This window comes from Otolemur garnettii, unplaced genomic scaffold (genome assembly GCF_000181295.1).
Source record: "Otolemur garnettii isolate 467f Iridium unplaced genomic scaffold, OtoGar3 scaffold00006, whole genome shotgun sequence".
In the NCBI taxonomy this organism is placed as follows: Eukaryota; Metazoa; Chordata; class Mammalia; order Primates; family Galagidae; genus Otolemur; species Otolemur garnettii.
In genome coordinates, this window is record NW_003852401.1 from 42,554,740 (window position 1) to 42,579,679 (window position 24,940).

General features: G+C 41.4%; 1 protein-coding gene across 4 annotated transcripts in view; it reads left to right on the forward strand.

Moving 5' to 3' along the window:
- NTRK2 (neurotrophic receptor tyrosine kinase 2) overlaps window positions 1-24,940 on the forward strand; it is a 341,040-nt gene that overhangs the window by 167,107 nt on the left and 148,993 nt on the right. Inside the window, exons 12-14 of one of the 4 annotated variants that reach the window (XM_012813025.1) lie at window positions 13,830-13,877; window positions 19,618-19,806; window positions 23,713-23,741. In XM_012813025.1, coding sequence (XP_012668479.1) covers window positions 13,830-13,877; window positions 19,618-19,806; window positions 23,713-23,741 — 266 coding nt within the window. Of the gene's footprint in view, window positions 1-13,829; window positions 13,878-19,617; window positions 19,807-23,712; window positions 23,742-24,940 lie in introns of those variants that run through there. The other 3 variants (XM_012813015.1, XM_012813030.1, XM_012813022.1) reach the window with 3 other exon arrangements.

Consider the following 24,940-nt stretch of genomic DNA (forward strand, 5'->3'; position numbering starts at 1 on the left):
CAGCTGCAGCATGGAGGGCAGACCAGAGGAGGGGAAGGGAGAGCCGGGGGAGAGCATGGGCCTTGGCAGCTGCTGGGTGAGAGCCGGAAATGCCCGGGCCAGAGCAGCAGCTGCCGCCCTCCAGCCAGAGATGATCCCTGTTCAGAATGAAGTAACGGGCTCTGCGTTTATAAACACATTGCCAACTTCGTCCACATTCAGAATAACTCTGAGAATTTTTGTAGAGAGGGCTGAAATGAGGGAGGGAACAAATAACTCCCTGATTCTTCTCTCATTATATTTCCCGGCATTTCTGGGTAACGCGCATAAATGCATCGTCTTTTCTTGCTTTTTTGCTCTAAGCACCTGACATTTCTGCAGGGGAACTGAGAAGCACAGTTACTATTAGAAGCTTTAAGTGTTAGGGAATGCTGAGGAATGTGCTGTTAATTGTTTCTGCCCGTTACATTCTGCCTATCCAAAAATAGCTCTTAATAATTTCTTGGGTTGAAGAAACCGGGAGAAAGAAGTAAACGCTAAAGAGAGGACGAGATGATGTCTCATTTCGTGCAGTTCCCAGCTTGATTGCTCGAGTTTAATCTTGATAACTTCCAAATTTGAGAATGTGTAGGACCAAGCCTCCAAGCTGAAGCATTCTCAGTTAACAGTAATTTATTTGGTTGTGTTAACAATTACACCTGTCATGAACATTTTCTCTTTGAAAGTACATTTTCTCCTTTTATTATAATTTCAAAAATGATCTGAGAAATTGGCCCTCCTGGACAGCCCTCTCGTCGTCTTCTCCAGCAGGCCGATAGAATGTAGTTTTTCCAAGCAAAAGCTATATTTCTAAATCATTTAAGAAGAAACAAGTGGAAATTTAATTTTAAGCCGGACACTTTTTTTTTTCTTTTTACAGTCAGTTCATTCTTCGTGATTCTTTATTTTCTCCACCAGCGTCTTTCACTTTAGTGTTTTAAGGAAGGAGTGTTTTATTGCCGAAGTCTTGACAACACGGAGGCTTACAAGTTATAAAGACTGGGCTTGGATGATATATATTAAAAATGATAAATCATTTTCCAGCCTTCCATAACACTTTATTTTCTCTGGATCCTTACCTCCTTCTGACTCATGTACCTGAGCTGATTAATGCTCCATTTCCCTGTTACGCTCTAATCCAGGGCCTACGTTTCATTTGCTGCCAATACTGATAGCCAATAAATTCACCATGCAGCCACACAAGCCTTGCCATGCAGGCCACTGCCAGTGTAAAACTGCCCATCACAAAGCAGGCAATTCTGAGCCTCCATTTATCTAGTACCCTCAAGACTCACATCGTTCCCAGCAATTGGAGCTGCAAATGCTCATTTCTTCATAGGCATGGGCTGGGAAAATGAGAGAAGGCTAATTAATGCATTCAAGGGATCCTACTGAATCAGCAAGCCCCTTAAAGGCACAACAGACACAAACAGGCAGCTGCAGCTCCTTGGGATTCAAAACAACAACAAAAGAGCTAGTTAAATATTTGAATAGCTAAAGTATATGTCTATTCATTCCCATGGAAATTGCTAAAATAGGCTGTCCTCCCATCTCCAGAGGAGTCAAAGTCATTGAAATCCCAGAGCCTTTCATCCTGTCAAACATGCCTTTGAAGAGAAGGACATTTACATCTCCATAACAGGCCGATTCAACATTAGTGGTAATAAAACTTGGGTGTATGAAAGGACTCCAGAGTATGGTACCCATTCACTCCGGGCCTCTGGGGATGCAGAAGTAACTTTTTGAAAATAAGACCATTATTGCCCCATCCCTGCATTAGTTTGGCATCTTATAGTTGCAAATGGTTTGAACAATAACAGAGGTTTATTGTTTCACATAAATATACCATCAAGGAGTAAATACAAGCTTTGGACGTGGCTTGAGCCAAGGCTCAAACACTGTGGCCAGGACCGGGCATTTAGCTCCCTTTCATTCAGTTGGCTGGACTTGGAGACAAACTTCTCTCTCATGGTTGTGGGACACATGACTTCCATCCATTCCTGATGCTATAGCCTCCAGATGTTCATCCAGCAGGAAAGAAAACATGGCTTATGTCAACCTTTAAACAAACGTCATGGCCTTTGTTTTGATCAGGCCAACTTTAGTCATATGCCCATTCCACATGGAGTTATGCTGATTAATTCATGCTGGGGCCACTGGTTCCATCTTGAATCACATTGGCTGCCTGGAAGTTGGGTGGATAACGAAAGGAAAATCATTACCACTTGAGGAGGAGGCAGAAGTGGTACCGGATAGCTATCAAAACAATAACAATAACGACAAACACATTAAACAAACAAACTGTATTATTCTTTGCTTTTTTTTTTTTTTTGAGACAGAGTCTCACTATGATGCCCTTGGTAGAGTGCCATGGCAGCTCACAGCAACCTCCATCTCTTGGGCTTAAGTGAGTCTCTTGCCTCAGTCTCCCAAGTAGCTGGGACTACAGATGCCCACCACAATGCCTGGCTATTTTTTTGTTGTACTTGTCATTGTTGGTTAGCAGGCCTGCTCTGGGTTCGAACGCTCCAGCCCTGTTGTATGTGACTGGCACCCTAACCACAGAGATAAGCTGTTCATTCCGCTCAGTCTGCCTTAGTAAAACACTGCAGTAAATAACAGATATTTATTTTCTCATAGTTCTGGAGTCTACGAGTCCATGATCAAGGTGCTGGCCAATTCCGTTCCTGGCGAGCGCTCTCTTCCTGGTTTGCAGGTGGCTGCCTTCTTGCCTTTCCTTCTCTGTGGCTCTCAGTGGAGACAGAGGGTTTGTTCCCATAAGGACATCAGCCCTATAGGATTAGGGCCCTACCCTTATAATTTCATTTACCTTAATTACTGCTTAAAGTCCTTATCTCCAAATACAGTCAGTCACATTGGGAATTAGGACTTCAACATATGAATTTTGCATATATACAATTCAATTCAAAATACAAACAAAAAATGATAATCCCCAGTTATGCATCTCCACTTAAACCTGGATTAAGTATAATTTTCTCCACAAGGAGTCCCATTGTTTTTATGGTGTCTGAGAATAAATGTACTTAAGTAGCTTCTAATGCACCCTAGTCACGCATCTAATCATGTTGTACCTATTTAATGACCATGAGGTGAGGACTAAGAGGTTCTTGGAGATTGACATTTAGTTGTGATTCTAAAACTATGGAAAATTTGACAACCACCAGACAAAAGACCTTGTGTCTTTTAGAACTCCACTTTTTGATAGTGCCTTTAATGAAAAGTTTAGGAGCCCCACAAGAAAGCCAGAGGTCTGGGACAGTAGAATCAGACCCCTGCTGGCTCGGCACCTGTAGCACAGTGGTTATGGCACCAGCCACATACACCAAAGGTGGCGGGTTCAAGCCTGGCTTGGGCCAGCTAAGCAACAATGACAACTGCAACAGAAAAATAGCCCAGAGTTGTGGTGGGTGCCTGTAGTCCCAGCTACTTGGGAGGCTGAGGCAAGAGAATCGCTTGAGCCCAAGAAGTTGAGGTTGCTGTGAGCTGTGATGTCACAGCACTCTACTGAAAGCAGCATAGTGAGACTCTGTCTCAATAAAATAAAATAAAACAAAACAAAACAGACTGATTTTTCGAGCAACAGTGATATGGTCCAGCTTAATCACTCACATAGTCCATCAGACACAATTCCACATGATCTTTGACTATTTTTAAAAAATCACATTTTCCCTCAAATAATAAAGATTTGCACAGTTGGTAGAGCCTACTCCGTCAATTCAGAGATACTTCTGCAAGAGGAGTTCTGAAAATGTGACAAATAGAGGTAATGTTCTTGGGATAAAGGTGTGGCCTTCTAAGGGTTTAGCGCGGAAGGTCATAGTGCTTACTTTTCAGTAAGAGTTACAAAGAATTTTTAAAAACTTTTTGCATCTCTTTATTGTTAGCATTTATACATTATGTATTTACTTACACACCTACAGATGCTTTAGAGAGTACATGTGGATGTACATATTGGAGTCTTTTTATATAATATAAAAGCCCTATATTTATATAGATGGGAATGCTTTTTAATAAGCTTCACTCAGAATATCACTATTGCATAAACAAATAACCCTTAAGACAGAAAAGATTATTTCTCCGGCTGCACATACAACACAATTTGGCAAAGGACTCTATTCATTTTAGTCTCTCAAGAAGCCCGAACTTCCTGATCCTGCCATCGGAATACAAAGCTTCCTGGTTCACTATGGCAGCATGAAGACGAAGGGGAAACCCCAGGACTGATGGTTCATCTTCTGCCTAGAAGTAAAGTGTTGTTTGTGCTCACTTTTTTCACTGGCAATAGCAAGCACTTCACTGCAGATAGGTGGGGGAGGTTAAAGGGGGTCCAACTCTCTGCTGGGCAGAAAGGAGAGGTGAGCAGTGCAGTGTCTAACACAATCATGGACCCACATTATTTCCTGGACCTACACCAGGGTTTCTCAGTCCCAGTACTATTGACATTTGGGGCCTTAAATTCTTCCTCATGAAAGACTGTCCAGTGCACTGCTGGCTCCTAGCACAAACGTTCCACCAACCCCACCATTGTGACAGGCCACAGACGTCATTAGACATTGCCACATTTCCCCGGGGAGGCAAAATCACTCCCATTTGAGCACCACTGACCTGGGCTATCAGTTTTGATTAGTTTCCAAAAAAGCAGTGAACCCTAAAGAGCACATCAGGCACTTAGTGGGCAAACACTAAGGAAAGAAATACAGTTTCTTCTTAGGGGTGTGGGTTTCTTCCCCTGGCGGTGCACAGCCACTGCCAGGGCCCTGAGCAGGATGGCCCATAGTTAATTTATTTGACTGGCATTGAGTTTTAAACAACGGGTTTTCATTTTGTTCTATTTATGGTCATTTCATCCAATTATTTTTATTCAGTACCCAGCTTTAAAAGTGTGTATAATCCGATTATGCTCCATTACGGGAGCTTGCTAATACAAGAGCACACGGTAATAAAATTCAGTAAATATCTTGGTTATCGCGTCAGTCTGACACATTTCCTGACCGTGGATGGTTTCAAGAGTGTGGAGATGGGCAGTGGGAAAGGAAGAGAGACAACAGGTCACTGAAAAAAGGGAAAAAGGTGGCATGAAGCAGGTTGGTGGGAACCATGCTCCCAGGTTGGTGGGAATAGTTCGAATTCAGTTGAAATGGAAGATATCGTATAGTGAGAATCGGGGCTGAAAACCCTGCCATCCTCCTCCCCCCTCCAAAATTCCATTCTACAACTGCAAAAAGTTTCCTACATGGTTTTTTGCATTAGCTATAGCAAATGTTAGTCTAGAAGGACTAAAAAAGGAATTCACATGTTTTTATATGAATATAAATAATGTAAGTATAAATATGAATATAACTATAAATATGTAGAAGAAATTGCAAAGGCATCTCCAAATATACTTAATGTGGTGACAAAGCTTGTGCAGGAAGAGTGGAGAGCACAGCCTTCCTTCACTGTGGACTCGCTTGGAGACTGGGCGCAATGGACAGGTTTGGGCAAGTCAGCCAAGGAATGAGTCATTGTTTTGGTTTTTCCATGGGAACAAAAGCTCATGAGGATTTGACATAATGTTTGCCAAAATCTGTGGACTTGTCACTCTCTTTGAGGGCCATTAACATCACTTCTAAGACGATTACCCGAGGATCAGTCAATTTTCTTTCTAAAGACGCGATCGGAGTGCTAACCCGCATTGCTTTGCAAAGAGAAGGGAATTGGGGGCATGTCTCAGTCATCTATCCAGCATTAAGACAGTGTTAACAGGGATATTATGTGTATGTGCAAGCAGACATCACCTGCCTTCCCTGCAGGGAACTTGTGACAACTGAGAAAATGTTTATGGAGCATTTTGAGCTCTCACTAGGGTGGTGCTGTAGAAAGGAAAGCTTTGATATGTCTCTCTCACGTCTGTCAACTCTCGTTATTAAGCAGAGGTTGTCCCTGATTTTCTTGAAGTTCCAAGCATGGAAGCTAATTATTAGGAGTTCCAGGTTCCATTTCTCACTCAAGGAAGATTATGACCACATTTGTTAAAGAACCAGCCTTCTGGAATCTACAAGAGATTTTAAGAACTCAATACTTTATACTGTTTACTTGTGAATAAACTAAGAGGTAGACTAACTGAATTGTCTTTGAAATATTCCACATGTTCAAATGAAAGAGAGAAGCAGTTGAGTTTTTTTTCTCGAAATTAAATGTTTGAAATATGGGATCAGGACATCTTGGCATGATCCAGATAAGTCTAGTTACATCTGTTCCCACTGGAGGCTTCTGAACTTTAAGTCTATAAGAGGGAAGGCTTTTTTTTTTTTTAATTCTGTAATAAAAGCTGATGAATTTCCCCTAATCAAAGTAATATATATGATCTCTAGTACGTTTCCTGGTTTATATAAGCATTCAATAAATACCTTTTTTTAAAATTGTTTTTGCAGAGCACAGACCTTTTCTCTCAAGATGAGGATATAGTGGCATAAAAGCATCTGAGTATTATTTAGCAAAGAGAAAATCTAGGCCAGTTGACTGAGCGCTTTTCCTTAAATTGCACATGAGCTCACATTCCCAAAATACTCAGCCTCAGGAAAGCTATATAAGGCCATGTGTCAATCTATTCTCAGTTGTATGTGGCTAGTGTTTAGTCCTATAGACTGCTGGAATTTGAATGGGCCTTAGATACTGTTTCCCAAGCGCTGTCCTCATAAAGTGGGAAACAGCACCTGTGAGGGGCAAATGACTCACTGTAGGTCGTGCTGTTCATTTCGGGGAGCATCGGGACGGGGTCTGCATCTTCTGATCCACATCCAGTCCAGCTCTTTATTGCATACTGCTGCCTGGAGTTCTGGGTTCTAAGAATTTCTCACCTTTAAATACTGTCTTCAGCAACGTTCCATTGGAGGGCCAGAAATGCATCAGGAGGGTAACAAATATATTTGTAAAACATAACGATCTTTACGTTGAGTGTATAATTTGCATATTGGCATGGTTACAGTACTTTCTGTGCTTGATATTTTTATGCATTTGAAAATTTGTTACTCTCACGTATTCCTTCCACAAGTGTTTATGGAGAGTCTGTGCTAGGTGCTGGAGATAGTGGTGAACTACATGGATAAGATTGCTGTAGAAGGTGCTCTGGGTGTCCTGCCTGTGTCCTCTCAGCTCTCCCCATCTCAGTACTGGCCCCACAGTATCCTGCCGCCAGCACCATGACTCTATATAAAGGTAGCTATTGGCCAGAGACCCTCAGCCAGTGACAGATGGCAGCAGGGGAGTAAATGGCTTGCCTTCCTCTGAGGTGCACTCCAACCATCACTCCAAGGTCCTCAGGGGTTTGAATTCCATTTGTCCAGACTATCCCCGCTGGGTACCACATCCATCATGGCCTTCATCTCTCTTCCTGTCTTACTGTTTTGCTCCACCTTTAGTGCTTCCCAGATCCCTTCCTCATAAACTACCTTCACTGGAATCTTTGAGTCAGGGTCTGTTTCTGGGGGAGACAGTGGAAGACAGTCACTGACTTCTTGGAGCTCAAGTTCCAGCCAAGGATGCAGATGATGAACAATGAATCAAATAAAGAAGGTCATGTACTATTCCATACTGGGAAGAAGGAGATGCTGGGGAGTGCAAAGGGGCTCAGAGAGACTCTGGTTAAAGGGGTGAGATTGGGGTTCCTCTGACAGGGCGATAGTGAACCTGAAACCTGAGGGAGGTAAGGAGTTAGGCACAAAAAAGATCTGAGGGGAATCTTAGAAGAGGCAAGGAAAAAAAATGCAAAATGAACAGGACCAGGAGAGAGACCATTGTGGCTGCTCCATAGGGAATGAGTTGGGGGAGGGAGTGCTGGATAGTTGGCATGTTATGGTCATGGTCATATGAGGTGCTACAGTGATGACTGGAAATTTAAATTAAATGCAATGAGAAACCTTTAAAAGACTTCAAGTAGGGGAGTGCAATAATCTGATGTATACTTTAAACTGATCACTCTGGCAGTTCTTTGGGAAAGAGGATAAGGGGGAGGCAAGAATGAAGTGGGAACCAGAGTTAGAAGGTTGCTATAGAAATCTAGGTAAGACATGATGGGTGTTTCTCAGTACCTATATTCAACTCTTAATAGAGAACAGAATTAAGTGGGATACAGAGTACATCTGCATTAAGATTGTTGTCTCCTTAGGTATTTATGTGTATTTCAGTGGTTCTTAGCCTTTAGGGTGAACAACCCTTGAAATCTGTGGACTTTCTCTTTGTAAAAATGCAAATATGAATGGACATACCATTTTAAATTTGTGATGGGGGCTGAGAAGCCATGGGGTCGGTTAACAAAACCTCAAGTAGATATACTTTTTCTTTGTATATGTGGGTTATTTGGGGTAGGCACTCTATCATAGTAAATAAGTCCCCAAGGTGGACAACAGTTCAAACACAATAGTGTATTTCTTGCAGATACATGAGAGTTGAAAGGAAGGTAGCTCAGCATCATCAGCCCTCTGGTAGAATGATGCCGAGATGCGCTCTACTCTGCCCACACTTACATACAATACTAGAAGAATTAATTGTTTATTGGGACAGCCCCATGCTTTCTCCAAGTCATACCCTCCATATTTTCCAGAAGTGTTGTCTTTCCCCTGGCCATGTAGGAGAGGCCGGACCATGGGTGGCACACATGGGAAGTATGAATAGGCCAGGCTTGAAAGTGGGACCCACTGCTCTGCTCCCCTCTCAGTAGCTAGAATTAGTCTTATAGCCACAACTAACTGCAAGGGAAGCTGGGAAGTAAGTATAGTGAAACTGTGGGCCAAGGAGGGGAATAAAAAAGGAAATGTGGATTTCAGAGACCAGCTAACAGTGTGAGCCATAATACATGTATTTTTCATTGTATTTGTCACATAGAAGCTGCTCAGTGTTATGTTTTTTTTTTGTTTGTTTGTTTTGAGAACAGTGGAAATAAGTCACTTTGCAAACTTGAGAAAGGGGAAGAGATTAAGCCAATGGAAGGTTGGTCAAAAGGATACCAATACCCTTTGCATCATAATTTCCAGAACCAGTTTAACTCGGAGCAAACCCTCCTCCTAAACTGTGGACATGGGACTTTCTTTTGTAAAGGTTATGTCCTTAAGTAAAAGATTAAGATTAAATTGAAGTGGAAACTTGGCCCAAACTATACTTTCCTGTGCCTTGAGGAACTGGAATTAATTTGAAGCAAACTATTACTCACTCCGATGATGTGTCAGTAGGAAAAGGAAGATGACTATATTATCAACAAGACAATCCTTTGCATTCATTTCTCCTCCATTCCAATGAGCAGTCATTCTAGTTCTTTGAGGTGACATCCCATTGGCTACTCAGGCAAGCACTTTCAGTATCCGCTTCAGACAACACTGGTCCACACTCTCTCCCTGGAGCAAAGCAGCCCAGAGATGCTTCTCGCAAATGTCCTTTAGGGCATGGGCGTGGTCATAAGAAGTTGAAGGTGAAGTCCATTTCTCTTCATGAATCCTATTGTCCCATTTGCTTCCATCACAGTGTTAAAATTGCTTTTTGGGGATGGCAAGCCTTACCTTAAAATACAAAGAAATTAATTTCAGAACACAGCTCATTTTAATGTCTTCAGAGTTAAAAGAGAGGAAGGTTGATTTTTCCCCTTAATGTACTAAAATGATTTTCTGAGACTTAGAAATAGAATTTGGAAACTCCATTCTCTTGCAATCAGAACCTTGCTAAGCATCGCGTTTAGTGTTTGTATAATTCAGTACCTACAGGGAAGGTCGGGTTTCTTCCATGCTGCTCATTTCTGGCTCATTTCTCGGATTCATAAATATTCCTTTTCAACCCCCTACATTTTAGCTGTTTCCTTTAAGAGACATTTGAAAAGTAATCTTTTTTGCCATTTATTTTATTTAGCTTGAATTTCATCTTGGAGTCATTAATGTACTATTTTTTCCCCCTACATTCTGCCTCTCTGGTGAGGGAAAAGGTTGAGCTCTCTTTAAAATGAAGTGGATTTAATTGGCAAATTTCATAATTTAGGGTCTTTGTTGGTCTAGATTCCAAAAGGAGGGTTTTTTTTTTTAGGCTTGCTTCAACTACATTTGCTTTTGAAGGAGCTCTTTATTTTGCCGTGAATAAAGTGTCTCTTATTAAACAGAAAATAAAGGAAGGTTTGGCAGGACTCTACTCCCAATGGGTGAAACATCACAGGAAATGGAGAAATTGTTTCTTTTGGGCCTTGTGGGAAAATTTTGCTGGTGCAATTTAGTATTAAAGTTTTAAGACTACCGTTTAAATCCATCAAGAAAGAGCTGCAGATCAAATAACAGCTTCCGGGGAGAGGTACCAAGCTGACCTTTCGACAACTGGTCTGTTAAATTTTTTAAGTATTCTGAGATACGGTCAAGACAGTTGCGTTCTTTCCCACATAATGATTGTGCAACTTTTAAAGAGGACTTAGAAATATTTCAGCAATTTAATAATAATTTTGTCCAAATTTGGCTGGAATTGAGTACCCCTTCCCTTGTGCTTAGAAGAAAGGTAGTGGTCTATATCTAAATAAGTAATAAATTCTAGGTTCAGAACCCAGTTTCCTTATTCCCACTGATCTGTGGGCTCTAGAACTTTGGCAAATCCCCTTTGGGCATTAAACCTGTGTCCCAAGCCTCAGACCATCTTGCTAACTGGATGAGCTCTCTTATACTTTCTCCATATAGACACCTTATTTGGGATTTTAGCCCCAGGCCAGTGTACTCAGTTTGACTCCTGAATCTGTTTCCCATCTAAGTTCCTTGGGGACCCTATGAACAGCATTACTGTATATCTCATCGTCTCAACCTGAAACATTCATGGTTTATTCTCCACACTCCCTTCAATTTGCAGTTGATTACCAATTCCTACTGATGCCCCCAAATATGACCGCCAGTCATCCGTCTCTCTTCACCTTCCCACATCCCCAATGCCTAGTTCAGGCTCTCATGCCTTGATTTCTTTGAAAACCTCCTATCTAGTCTCCTGCCTTCAATTTTTCCCTCCCAGAATCCTGATTCTACCCTGTAGCCAAGGCAATTCTTCCAAAATAAATTAATCTTGATCATGTTGTTTCCTGGCTTGACTTTTTTTTTTTTTTTTAGTCTAACCACAATTTTCACTATAAAATCCAAACTCTCTCCTTGGCCCTTACTTGTATTTCTCAGTCCCCCCTCCACTTTTCAGCTGTTTGCCCCTTGAGAGCTCTCTCCCTCCTGTCCCCACCCTGACCCCAGACTGGACAAGATGCTCCTGAGCATATTTCTAAGATGGCTCAACTTCCACCGTAAGCTCCCAGAGGGTAGGCAGGCCCTGTTGCTTGTTCTTCCTTGAATCCTGTGCTCTGCCAGTGAACTAAATAAATGAGACTGAGTAACTACATACAGTGTTTTTCCATACGTAAAATTGAATTCTGATTATAATGTTGTAAAATTTAGTTAACTTTGGCTATTTTGGAGTATTGGGAAATAGCATGGAGAAAAAAAACCAAATTCTAGATTTGATATCAGGAGACTGAGTCTCCGCTCAGTCACGACAAGATGGGACCTTCACTCAGTGTATCAGCCTCTCAGAGTGTCAATTCCTCATCAATAAGCACGGGATAATTTGTCATCCAGACAAAGCTTGGTTGAGTAGCAAGGGAGAAGTGTCTGGCTGGTGGAGGTGGAGTCACTCAGTGAACAAATGACGGCTTAAGAGGGAGGAAATCTTATTCTTTTCATACCTGTGGTTCTTCTTATTACACCTGTGTACCTCATCAGCTTGGGAAAGGCAGGGCTGGAATGGTTTCACAGGGCACAGGTGGGAGGGGAATATGTGCAGGGTCTCTGCTTAGTTAGGTGCAGCTGCCCCACTGGTAGAGTAGAAGTAGGGAATTACCCTTAGCTTCCCCCACTGGGTGAAGTTCAAAAATACACCTCCACTCTGTCATGTACCTTTGATACAGGACAGTAACGATGTGATAACATGTGTTGAGAACCTTAACCTTTTGATTAACAGGAAGTAAAACCATTATATGGACTATATTTTTATTTTAATCTTAAATCAATACAGTTAAAGAATATGTTTACAGTTTCTTTGTAAAAATACTTCTTGCATAATTAATTTTTGCATGTACTCTGTTTATGGGGAGAAACCACTGAGGGGCTAGGAAACCAGGTCAAAAAAGGTGACTATTCACCAAAACCACTAGAAATAAAAGGGTAAATGACATTCACCATTTTTGAATTAGTAATGTCATTTGGGGGGTTCATATTAAAGAAATGATTTTTAACAAGAGAAGGGGAGCACTTAAGATGGGTAGAGACGTTCATTGCAGTTGTGCTTATTACAGTGATAAAAAATAATCTTAACTATGCAGTGAGGAAATACTACGGCATTGCCTTTCAGTGCCTTCTCTGTAAAAAGGAAATGCAACTAAAACAAATACCTAAAGTGAACTTCAGAAGTTCAATCTATGGTTTAATTAAGACTATGTAAATAAAACAATACAGAAAAACTGAAAGGTGACTGAGGGAAAATACACTTTATTTTAAATAGGGTTAGTTACAGACAGATGTACAGGCACGGCCCTTCCTCCCTAGACTAATAGCTTCGGTGAATGAAGTTCATTGTCTTCCGTGCAAAGGAATCTTTATTTGGCTTTGGATTGAGGCCAGGTCTTCATCTTGTCTTCTGAAACCTGGAAGGAAGTGTTCTGAGGAATATCAATCAAAAATAAAAATTGTCTTAGAAGTTGGAGGGCTGCTGCGGTACGAAAGCCTAAATTTACACTTGAGCAAGTAACAATCAGGACAGCAACTTGGTAAGGCATCTTTGAGTGTGTCGAGAATTTGTACAAACCTCATTCTGCTTAAATTGCTTCTTCTTCAGTCTAGTTTACTGTCCAGACTTTCTGTCAAAATCACTGCAGAGCTGAAAGAGCAGAAACACGGTTACTTCCTGGGGCTCCCGTTTCTTTATCTGCCTTGTATCTGGGAATTTCCCCCACAGCACAGAATTCACTTTGAACCCCATGGAAATTACCTAGAAGGGGATAGATGGTCAGGCCCAGGAAACAAACACACATTTCACTGTGGCTTTATTCACTGAAGGCCCTGCAAATGTTTGGCAGGTCTTTTCTTAACACGTGCCTTCTGGAGGCTGCTGTTATAACAGGCACAGAGATGCTACCTGAGGCCCAGGGTCACACAGCAAGTCAGTACAGGGTAAGTCAGGAGAGGGAAGCTGTGTAGAATTAAGATCCCTTTCTCTCCTTCCTGAATCTCCATCTAGCCCCATGTCAGCTCTCCCACGGGATTCCGTGTTCCTTTTTTTTTTAAACTGCCTGTCTCAGCTTTAGCAGAGATCTGTTTTCTCTTATTATTTCCCCCACCTCGCTGCGGTTCAGCACTGTAGCGCATTTGTCAAATGTATTGTGTGTGTCTTCACCCCTGCAGCTTTCCCGCAAGATGATTCAATACTAGGCAACTGATCTCTCCACTCGGGGGAAGACAGAAAGTGAGAAAGAAAGAAAACAGCTCGGGGCCCTTAGCCCTGGGTTTGGGCCATTTTTCTTGAAGACAGGCTGCTGTCTCTTATCTGATTTGAACCTCTCTGTTCTCAGAATGAGAAATAAATGTTTACACAAAAATCCAAGGGTTAGTTTCTGGGTGTTTGATAGGCAGCGTTGGTCTTAGTGTAGTTTTTGTTTTTGTTTTTCAGTTGGGAGTTTGTTATGGTATTTGACGGAGGACGGTGCTGACTGCCTCTGGCTTAACTTCTCTTTCGAAGTTTATTTTATGTTTTGTTGTGGTTTTCAGATTTCTCATGGTTTGGATTTGGGAAAGTAAAATCAAGACAAGGTATTGGTAAGTAGTTATTCACTCCTTCTTTGGATAAGTAATGCATTCCTGTTTTTAATTTGGATGAAACTGCTTAGATTCTATTTACATTTGTTGGCCCTTGATTGAGTTTCTCTGTTCCTGGTTTCTGATTTGTGGAAGGAGGGCTAGACTTTTTTCCAGGAAAGGCATTATTTTTGCTAATTGAGTTCAGTAAACTTTTTTTTTCTTTTTGCATTTTTGAAGTTGACTTGTTTTTATCCAGCGAAAAACTGTCATCCCCGTTCTAGGTCGTGGTGCGTTTTTAAGAAGATTAAAGACACAAAATGCAACTATGATCACGACTTACATGTACAGTGAATAGTTGACTAAATACTTAAGGCTGCATAAGTGTGGGCCTTAACTTTCTTCGGTTGGCCAAGATGTGATAAAGTTCTGAATTAGTAAATCAGCGGTTCGTTTATGACCATTTCTCTTTCAAAACAGACTCTACCGTCCAGATGCTGTGATTTGTGCTTGATTGCATTCTATTCCTTGTATTCAGATTATACACTGACAATTGAAAAGCAGAGTTTGTAGCGTACGAAGTGAATGCAGATGATGTAGCTCATCATTAGGATGGAAATCAGGTGTGAGCTCCTCGGACCTCCAATTTGTTGAATATTTTCCATGAGGTACAGAGGCAACGAACAGAGATTGCTCAAAAGGAATGAAAAAACAGACTGTCTTACGTTGGGTTGCCAAGATCTGATCATTGTGGGCTGGATTAGTATTTCTTCTAGTAAAAGGTAGGGCAAAGATACTATAAAATTGCAAGTTTGGGGCCGTCCACCCTGTACTTGCTCATTCTATCCCTATGAAGAAGTCTGTTTCCATTCTCTTTTGAACCAGACATCAGACTCTTTTGTGTCAGACACCGTCTATCAGTGTCTTTCCAGGGAGCCAAAGTGGCCAGTGGGCTGAGGCCAACTGGCCAGATAGGGCTTGGAAGTGGAAAAGTCACCCGGATGCTTACTAGTGCCATGAATTCCAAGAGTAAAGCTCTTAACCAACAAGGGAAAAGAAGAGATGTGGCAAACTTGGAATATCAAGCTTCCGCAGCTCTAGGCTTCTAGGCAGCTCCCCAGGGATAAATTTCAGACCCAGCTGATCATAGTCACTTTGCGAAGCTATAAGAGGAATTATCCTGCTTGGAAAATCTTAAAGATGTCCTGTTCTACAGTTTTATTGTGTGTGTGTGTGTGTGTGTGTGTGTGTGTTGGGAGGGGTAACAAACTAGAGCTAGATATTTGATATCCCCAGGTCAGTGCTATCAGATGGGGTCTTGCTTCCACTAAATAGCAAATCCCTGAAACCACTTAAAGAATTTTCCATTCAGTTTTACACTGCAGAGGAGTGCTTGATACTGGCAAGCTTCAGAAATAGGATGCCTTTTAGACAACAGCAGAGAGAATTCTTCTGAATTGTTCTTCCAGCTACAGTCCAGCAGAGGTGCTGCTGTTTTTAAATAGGGGTTTTATTGTTTTTCGGGGGGGGGGGTGAGACCAACAGTTCAGGAGATGCCTGCCATTGAGAAGATAGTTTGTTGCTCACAGCTCCCAAGAGGAGGGGGCGCTCGGTACCTTGGGGAGCTGCACATGGAATTTTCAGGGATGGTCAGAGGGCAGAGGGAGTTGGAGGACCATGGGCAAGAGCCTTTGGTGTGTTTTCCATTGGAAGGAAAGAGCCAGGCAGGGCAGTATGGCTAGTTTGAGTAATTTCAGCAGGCCCTAAGGCACTGAGGCTGCCCTGAGTTGTTATATACCTGCCTCTGGGGTGGTTAGAGTAGGTAGATAGTGACCTGGAGTATGAGAGCTGGTTTAGAAAGGTAGTTAGGGTTATAGACTCTGGATTGGTTAACTTGCGTATGAAAGGTTTGATCTCAGGCAGGCTCTTTACTATCTCTAGGACTTGGCTAACTCCGAGAAGCAGCCCTCCAGTGTCAGGTCCTGAGAGGTTAAAGCATCAAAATACAACAAATAAAAAGGCACGGTTAATACAGCTGCTCAGAAATAATCATCCTTCCCCTCCCCTGGAAGGTGCTGTTGATATTGAGAGAAGAAAATTCCTTTCCCAGATGACCTTTATCAATTCTTATCACAGGAAAATAAGTCTAAGTTAGGCTTAGAAATGTCTATAAAATCATATGTGCAGGATATGTTCCCAGGCGGCTCTGATAAAAGAAAAAACTGGTTTTTTTGTACCTGAGACATATTAAAATAAAAATGGGCTAAAAATGTTTCCTGGCATAATTTATGTTTGTCAGCTCAGTAATTAGAGCACTCTATCCCAAACTCAGCAAATGTGCACGTACCTATCAATTTAAAGCTTTCTATTAATATTGTATTTTTTTAAGTCCTCATCTGAATTTCTTGTAACATGCTGTGATATGCCCCTTTACTCTTCTTTATCACAGCGCCTGCTCAAACCCATGCACAGACACACCGAGACGTATCGTGTGACAGCACAGACAGGCTGCTGTCAGACTGTGTAGACGTTCATTGTCCCCCTGAGAGCGTCTTCACCCTTCGCAACTTTGCTGCGCTCTGCATTCCATTATATCGAAATGTCCATGGAAAAATGGGCTTAATCCTGGCCACTTTGCCAACCTTATCAATCTTCCAGGTCTTGGAACATCACTAATGAAGAAAATAGCACTTGAATTAATATTCCACTGGATGAATTGTTGAGGTTTATTCGTTGCTCACATTTGTCAACAGTGACTTGCTGGCAAAAAAAAAAAAAAAGGCTTTTGGAAAATTACCTTTGGTGTTTTATACTGCTCTGGTGTTTAATCCTCCCAGCTGCCCAAATAAGACCTCATGCCCTTGAGATTTGTTACATCACAGTGGGGAGTTTTACTTGGAAAGGTTAAGGGACCGAGGGATGTCCTTTTAGGGGAAAAGTAGAAGCCGAGAGCAAGTCCACTGCATGTGCGTATGGTCTTGTCAGAAGGTTCAAAGCCTGAATCCCCAAGGAATCTTGTGATTCCTACTTCTAGGTATCAACCTCCTCCAACATGATGGCATGGTGCTGTGATGTTCATAGCATAGAATATCAATGGTAGTGAATGGATGGAGGTATTAAAACAGACATCATACCATCCTGGGCCAGAGGAGAATCAGAGGAGAAACAACTGGAGTGAATGCATTTCTAATTATTGCAGGGGCTCCAGATGGAAATATTGTTAACCTTCTGACAGTGCGTGGAGTACTTGCAAATGAAACTCCTGTATTTCTGGGGGTGAAGGTTGGAGCCTAGAATTTGAAATGTACATCCTTGGCTGCAGGCCCTTGGGATGCTCATGGAAGCATGCTTTGGTAACCTTGAAGGAGGGAATAGCTGTTTTGGGAACCAGGCTGCAAGGGAACCAGTGGTGAGAGGGTTTCATTGACCAGATGCAGAAATCTTAGCATAACACATCTTCACTTTCCATAACTGGCCAGAAGTAGGGTAGACTAGGCCTGTCAAGAAGCAAGTCATAAAGCAGGGATGGTTAGGGATATGGAAAAGTACTTGTTTTTATCGTTATTCTTGGCAGGATTTTTGCTCTTGACTAACATAGGTGAGCTAGGCACAATGTGAGCATCACCGCTGGGCTTGCCTTTGCTCTGAGTGTTCTGTGGCTTCTAAATTGGCTGTGTGAGGACTTGTTTGCAGAACTGAGCCAGAGTGTATCATTAAAGGCAGCTTAAATGCACATCCCCTTGAGAGAATGCTTGAAAAATTACCTATAATAGCAGTTGGCTGCCTCCTGCATAGTTTGTTTAAGACACAGCTAACTGGGGAATGTCCAGTTATTATCACTACAAACTGTGATAAGCCTCATACAAAGGGGGGAAAAATGGGTCTTAGAGGTTGGGGGATGGTGTATCGTTATACTGTATGAGAAAACAACTTTTGTATTTAGAATTGCTGCACTTCTCACCGAAATAGTTAAGTGTAAGGAAAATGGTAGTGAATAGATGGAGGTATTAAAACACGCATTTTGGGGAGTGGAGGCTGTGGATGAAATTGCATTCCCTCATGCAGGAAGTAGCGACTTAGACTTCTCTTCTCTGACGTGGCATTTGCCTTGGCTGGGAATTTGATTCTGCCTTTTCTCTCTCTTCCCCTTTGTCTCTCCTTCTTATTTTTTCTTTTGGATTATGCCTGTAGTCTGGCCAATAATGGCCTGCTTCCACGGGACCCTGCATTTGTAATATACACCTGGGGGCTTTGTTTTCTTCCCACACATGGCATGCCTATTGTGAGCCACCATTTTGAAATTTCACATAGACCTTTATCTTTGGCAATTCATTTCTGGTTGCAAACAGTATTACTGAGTTCAGTCATCAATGGACACTTTTAGTCAAGATACAGTACACTTTATGGACAGGCATATATATATTCTGAGAGTTTGGAGTAGAAAATTTAAGTTGTATTAATATGAAAAATGCTATGATTATTACTTTAGTATAAAGACACCCAAATAATGACTCTATAAATGATATTATAGCTAAAGGCAAAGCACTTGGCCATGGGATTGATTCAGTATTGTTATGAAGATATATATATATTTTGCAATTTTGGCCAGGGTTGGGTTTGAACCCACCACCTCCAGCATTTGAGGCCAGCATCCTACTCCTTTGAGCCATAGGCGCCACCCAATGAAGATATTTTGTAGATAAAAGTAGTACAGGTACTTGTAGAATACAGAGAAAGGGGTACATAGTTATAGGTCAGTCCAATGTAAATCTAGTCTACCAGTTATTTTTTATTGAGTAATGACTAGTAATAATTTACATACTCATGAAGTACATTTAAATGTGTAATGCATTTTCATATCACTAGTCTCATTCCTGTCTCATAAAATAACAAGCAAATATTATTTTTCATGTAAGTGGCTGTGGAGGTACAAAGAAGGTAAATGACTTGCCACGAGTGGAGAAAGGAAACTCTTCAAACTCCCAGAACAACTTTCAGTGTCCTGTGATGAGAGTTTCAATGACAGAGTGTTTTAGAAACCTTCCTAGAACAGAGAGGGAAGTTTCATACTAAATTACAGGAGAAGGAAGTGAAGAAATTGGAGCTCTCATGCACTGCTGGTGGGAATATAAAATAGCACAGCCACTTTGGAAAACAGTTTGGCCATCTCTCAAAATGTTAAACATAGAGCTACCATATGACCTAGCAATTCCACCTGAGAGAAATGAAAACACGTGTCCACACAAAAACTTGTAGATGAATATTCAAAGGAGTGTTATTTATAATAGCCAAAAAGTCAGAACAACCCTAATCAGTTCATGAACTGACGAATTAATAATTAAAATGAGACATATCTGCACATTGGAGTATTATTGGGCAATACAATGGACAGAAGTGCTGATGCCTGCTTTTAACACTGATGAACCTTAAAAATATTATGCTAAGTAAAAAAAAAGTTACAAAAGATCACGTATTACATAGCTCCATTTGTATGAGATGGTAGACTGGACAGGTCCTTAGAGATGGAGTGTAAGTTTGTGGATGGATGCCTCTGGCTGGGAGTGGGGAAAATCAAGAGTGAGTGCTAATTGGAGTGGTGACAGTGTCCTACAATTAGATCATAATGATTCTTGCACAAAATTCTGTGAATATACGAAAACCTACTGAATTGTATACTTTAAATGGGTGAAATATATGTGTGTGAATCACAGCTCAAGAAAACCATTGATTACAGGAGAATGTATATGTCTTCCAACTCCAGGCCCAGCTTCAGTTATCAGCAATGACGATGACTCTGCCAGCCCACTGCACCATATCTCCAATGGGAGTAACACCCCCTCTTCTTCGGAGGGTGGCCCGGATGCTGTCATTATTGGAATGACCAAAATCCCTGTCATTGAAAATCCCCAGTACTTTGGCATCACCAACAGTCAGCTCAAGCCAGACACATGTAAGTACAGCTGTTGACACTTATTGGCCCATTTGCTGCATGGCTGTATCAACCAGATTGTTTGTCAGAGCCCTGACAAGGGTGGTGGGGGCAGGGTTTTAAGGCAGTGTCTGAGGATTCTTGCAGCTTTTGGACCATAGAAAAAGTTTAGTTTGTTGCTTATGGAATTCTTAGGGTTTGTCTCCTGTTGGGATAGGAACTATGGGCAGATACTGACTTCTCTTGGGATCCATTTTCCAAAACCATTTGTCAATGTGAAATCAGAATTAAGACATGCTTATCTTGAAAAGGATAAGAGACAGAAACCAGAAGTATCCTTAGAATGCACACACATCAGTTACAGATGACAGGCAATTGATATAATGTAAAGTTGGCCTATTGAAAGTAATTAAAATATGCAGTCCTTGTAGACGGGAAGGCGTTGTGTTGCACACAGGTGGTTATCAGTTTGGATAGTCCTGTATTCTTTGTTTACTCTTAGTTCCCAGCATGAGATTTTGTCATGATGCCACAATAGCAAAAAGGTATGGCAAGACATTATGTGTTTGTCAAGTATGCTGACTTTTATTTCTCAGAACCAAAGTAACCCACTAGCCTCTATTGACAAGCTTGAGATTTCCCTGAGAGCCATTTATGCTATTATCTGATCCACTGTTCAAATATATAACATGGAGCACAGCCTTGAGGACAACAGAAAATAAACCCACAGTGGACAAATAGGATTATACCATGGGAGCTCCAGGCCTTCCCTCACATGTGAATAAAGCAGCGGTTCTCAACCTGTGCGTCACGACCCCTTTTTAACAGTGAAAATACATTGTGGCATTAGGAAAGATGAGAACCAGTGGAATGAAGGGTCCCAGAGCTCTATGACATCAGGTGGTCCTGATATCAGCAGTTCCCTAGCACTAATGAGTGGGTATCTTCTATTTGCATGTTCTTATCTTGTCTTAAATACCGTTCACCTGCCTTGTCCCAAAGACAAGTTAGAATTATTACAAGGTTAGGCTTTGGGGGCTGCTCTTCTGTTGAGAATTCTCCTGGGACAAGGGGAATTAGCAATGAGTATCAAATCTGTTCATATATAAGGAGACACCCATCATTTCTTTCTATTATTCAAATTTATCTCAAGATATATTTAAGGTTGGCTTTGAGGTTAAGTGTTAGGAAGAACAGAATCACAAGCTTTTGATATGTGATATTGGACCCCACCATAGATTTTTGGTTGACTCTATAACATGACAAGGTAAATAGAATAATGTATATGAATATTGAGCTCCTTGAAATAGAAGACATCATTTGAAATCAAGGTGTTATAAATCCTAATATTGTCACTGTGGTGTGGAGCAAGGTGAGTGGGGGATTGCTGAACCTGTGCTTTCTCTGATGAGGAGAGCATCTTCCAAAGGCCTTTGAAATGCTCTGCATGCCCCCCAGTCAGCTATGGACTAGGACCAAGCAGGGTACTGTGATAGGAGCATCTGTCATCGTTTTGATTGTTCTACCTAGGAATAAAGTCTGTTGACACCTCTGTCACCAGTACTATTAGACCACATGAGGTATTGCACTTAGCCTGGGGCTGTGTCATAAATGAGGTTGACTAAAAATCAACATGCCCTCAAGAACTTCACTTATTTTTGGTCTGTAGAGGAAAGATAAAGCTGCATGGTCAAGTAGGTATCATCAGCCCCACACACCCAATGAACCAAGGAGCAGGAAAGCAAACAAACTGGGTACCAAATGGGACCCCACAGAAGGAAGTGGAGGAGATGTCCAGAAGTGCTATTTCCCCTTGGAAATCCTAAAAGAATGTTTTCAAAGGTGATTTCCTTACTCTGGAGTCCTTGAGAGTATTTTTTAGCAAAGGTTTTGGTTATTTTTGGAGAAGTCTTGGTTTTGTGGCTCAGCCACTCTGCGCCTCCCCTCAGCTTCTGTCTCAACCTTTCCTTCTCGCTTTGGCAGTTCCTTCCTTACGGAGTCTCCCGGGCCCTTTCCATAAACACGCTTTCCCAGCTTATCATTCAGTCACTTGGCATCTTCTCCCCAAAGATCCTTTTTTCCTAGGACAAAGCTACATCTATGGTTTTATGATTCGAAGAGCACTTAAAATTACACTTTTCCCATGAATCCTTTTTCAAAGAAATGAGATGAAGAAGCAATTTCTTTTCCTTCTCTTCACCCTTTTGTCAACATCATTTTTTTGTCTGATAATTTTTCCCTTTGTCTTCAATGTATCTGTTGCCTTTTATTCAGTGGTATGACCACCCCCATGTCTGTGTCTCTGAAGTCTTGTTTAGGTGAGATTGTAAGCTCCCAGAGAGCAGGAACATCATTTGTTGAACTATCCTTTCATAGTGTGAAACATGATGCATCTTTGATGGCCAGATATTGAGCAGACGTGGCTACATATTACTGAAATATTAATTAAGAGCAGCCTTGTCACAAGAAAGATGACATGTAACGTTTTTCATTGGCTTTATACCCATCTAACTTGCCTATATTCAAATTTCCTTATTAGACATATCTTAACAATGTTTTAGCCAATTTAAATAGATATAGATAACAATGTTAGCAGAAATAAGCTTTTGATAAAAGTTATTTCTTTGACCATCCTAATTATAGTAATCTGGACATTAAAAATGTCTCAAAAATGGATAGACCTGACATACAGAGGGATCTGTCACTATTGACTAGAAAAATGTTAGGAGCTTAGTTTTCCATTATTAGGTGATTCCTATTGAATATTTTTTACAAACTAATTTCTTAACCTCAAAGAAGGGTTATTCCAAGAAGTTTCATAGGTTACATCTAAAAAAAAATTAAGAATGTCACAGAGAGAGTTTAGAACTCCTTCCTTGTGTTTAAAGCAAAATATCAAATGCACACTTACACATGGATGGGTCCTTCTAGACCAGTGGTTCTCAACCTTCCTAATGTCATGGCCCTTTAATACAGTTCCTGTGGGTTGCAACCCACAGGTTGAGAACTACTGTTCTAGACCCATCAAAGTTTGGGCCACAAACTGGCCTCTTTCCTAAAGCTGCATGCTAGTCAAAGATGTGGGCTTTGGAATATGTATGTGATCTTATATTTATCCTTATTTCATTTCAACGAATCAAGCACTGATTCGTAAGAATTTAGGTAGTGAAGTTCAGTTTGTTAAATATTTAGTGTTTACCTGTAATGCTCCTACAATGCTAGGAACTAGAGATTCCATGAAAATAATGGCTTGTTCCCTGCCCGCAGAGGTCTCCTTGGCGAAGTTAGTAGTTAGATCATCATGTAATTACAGTGCAGGGTGATAGACACTGATAAAACAGGTTAGACCAGTGACCTTGAGGGAGCAGGCAGGTCAATAGAAAAAGTGATAAGGGGCAGTGAAGACCAGCTGGAGTCTGAGTGTGGCATTATTGAGTGTTACTCCAATTCTTCCAGAGAAAATAGGCATTTATTATTTTCTTCAAGATTGAAGGTGGGTAAGATAAATAAGCAAACATCAGCATGAGTCAGGTTGGGCCCATAGTACACCACCTGTTTGTGATCCTCCGAGTTGAAGATTGATTAGTACAGACTACCTTAAAATACCTTATTTGACAAACAGTGCTCAGAAGTGGCTTGTCCAAAGCGATACAGCCTCAATGCTTACCTAGCTTTGCTTTAACAACAAAACAACAAAGAGTCAAACAAAACACAATCCAGTTGGATTTATTTAAGTGACACATAAAAGCATTTAAATGAAAGATGGTGATACATTCTATTCCCCAAAGTACGTTTTCACTATCGGAAGCTATAAGAGGGTTTCATTTACAAAGTCCAGAGATGGTTTGCAGGATTTTAGAGCAATCTGAACAGGGCTGAATTGCTCCCGAGCACTTTCCAATAGCAAGTCTGTCTACTTTATTGCAGGGCCCAGAGGTTCCCCCAAGACCGCCTGATAATAATTTGGTATTTGGAGGCTCCTGTGTCACTGCAGGAACTAAAGGAGGCTAAATCCAGGCCTGATGGAGGAGAAGAGTTCTATGGTTATCTGCAAATTCTGGCCAGACAAGATCTTGACGTCACTCCTTAGCTTCCATAACCTAGCCAAGCAAGAAGTTGCCTTCCCAAGACAAAGCAGTGTGCTCTAATGACTAACCCCTCAAAGTCCTATGCCTCTTTAACTATAGACCCATCTCCTCGATCAATCAGGATGGCAAGATGGAGCTGATCAGCTCAGCATCATCAAGTCTGGAGTTGGTCTTTAATTCAACTAGTCTGTTTAGACATGTCTGAAAACCATGTCACCTGACAGCACGGGGTGGCTTCCCAGTAACATTTACAAACTCGGCTCAAGGGCAGCTGTGTTGCTTTCCACTCCTTGACTGCTGAGAAAGTTTCTGACAGGGTACAATGGAAACATACCTTATGAGCTGAAACAAACAAACAAACAAAACAAAGCAGAAACATCCTAACCAGCAAAACTCCCTGAATCTTCAGTCTGTGTTCTCTCGAAGGGTGGGAATGCACTGTAATTTCTTTTGCTGGAGCAAACACCATACACGTATTGTCATCCCTAAAATTGTGTCTTCCCTAGAGCAGCCTTGTAAATTAGCTGGGGTCCTGGACTGGAGGCCTAGATTCAATTAGAATTTTCTCTGATTATGTACCTACATACGTTTGACCTTGCCAAGCATGCCCTCTGTGTATACCTAGGGCTCAGAACTCCGTGGCAGGTGCCTAGAAAGAATTCTGACTTTTTTCCCAGTTCAATTCTGTTTGAAGTGGATAACTTTTGACTTTCTCCAGAGTGTGCCATACTTTCCCAGGTATTAGAGTTCATGTGTGTGCTCGTGTGTATCTGTTTTTCCACTGGTCATGTGTTTATTAAGTAATCATGTAGATAAGCACAGATTCACAGACCAGCTAAGACTAAGGAAATAAGATATTATAGGGGGGGGCGTGTTTTAATAGCTGTGACTATCACACAGAGCATCCCTCCTGCTCCCCTTAATGGCCATGGCCACTTTGCTTTTGTCTTATGAACAAGGGGAGGGAATGGTAATATTCTTTCACAGAACCACAGAGGTTTTGAATATATTTGCAACATTACTTCAAGTACACATGAGCAAGGGTCCTAAACCCCAGGAGGTTGTTA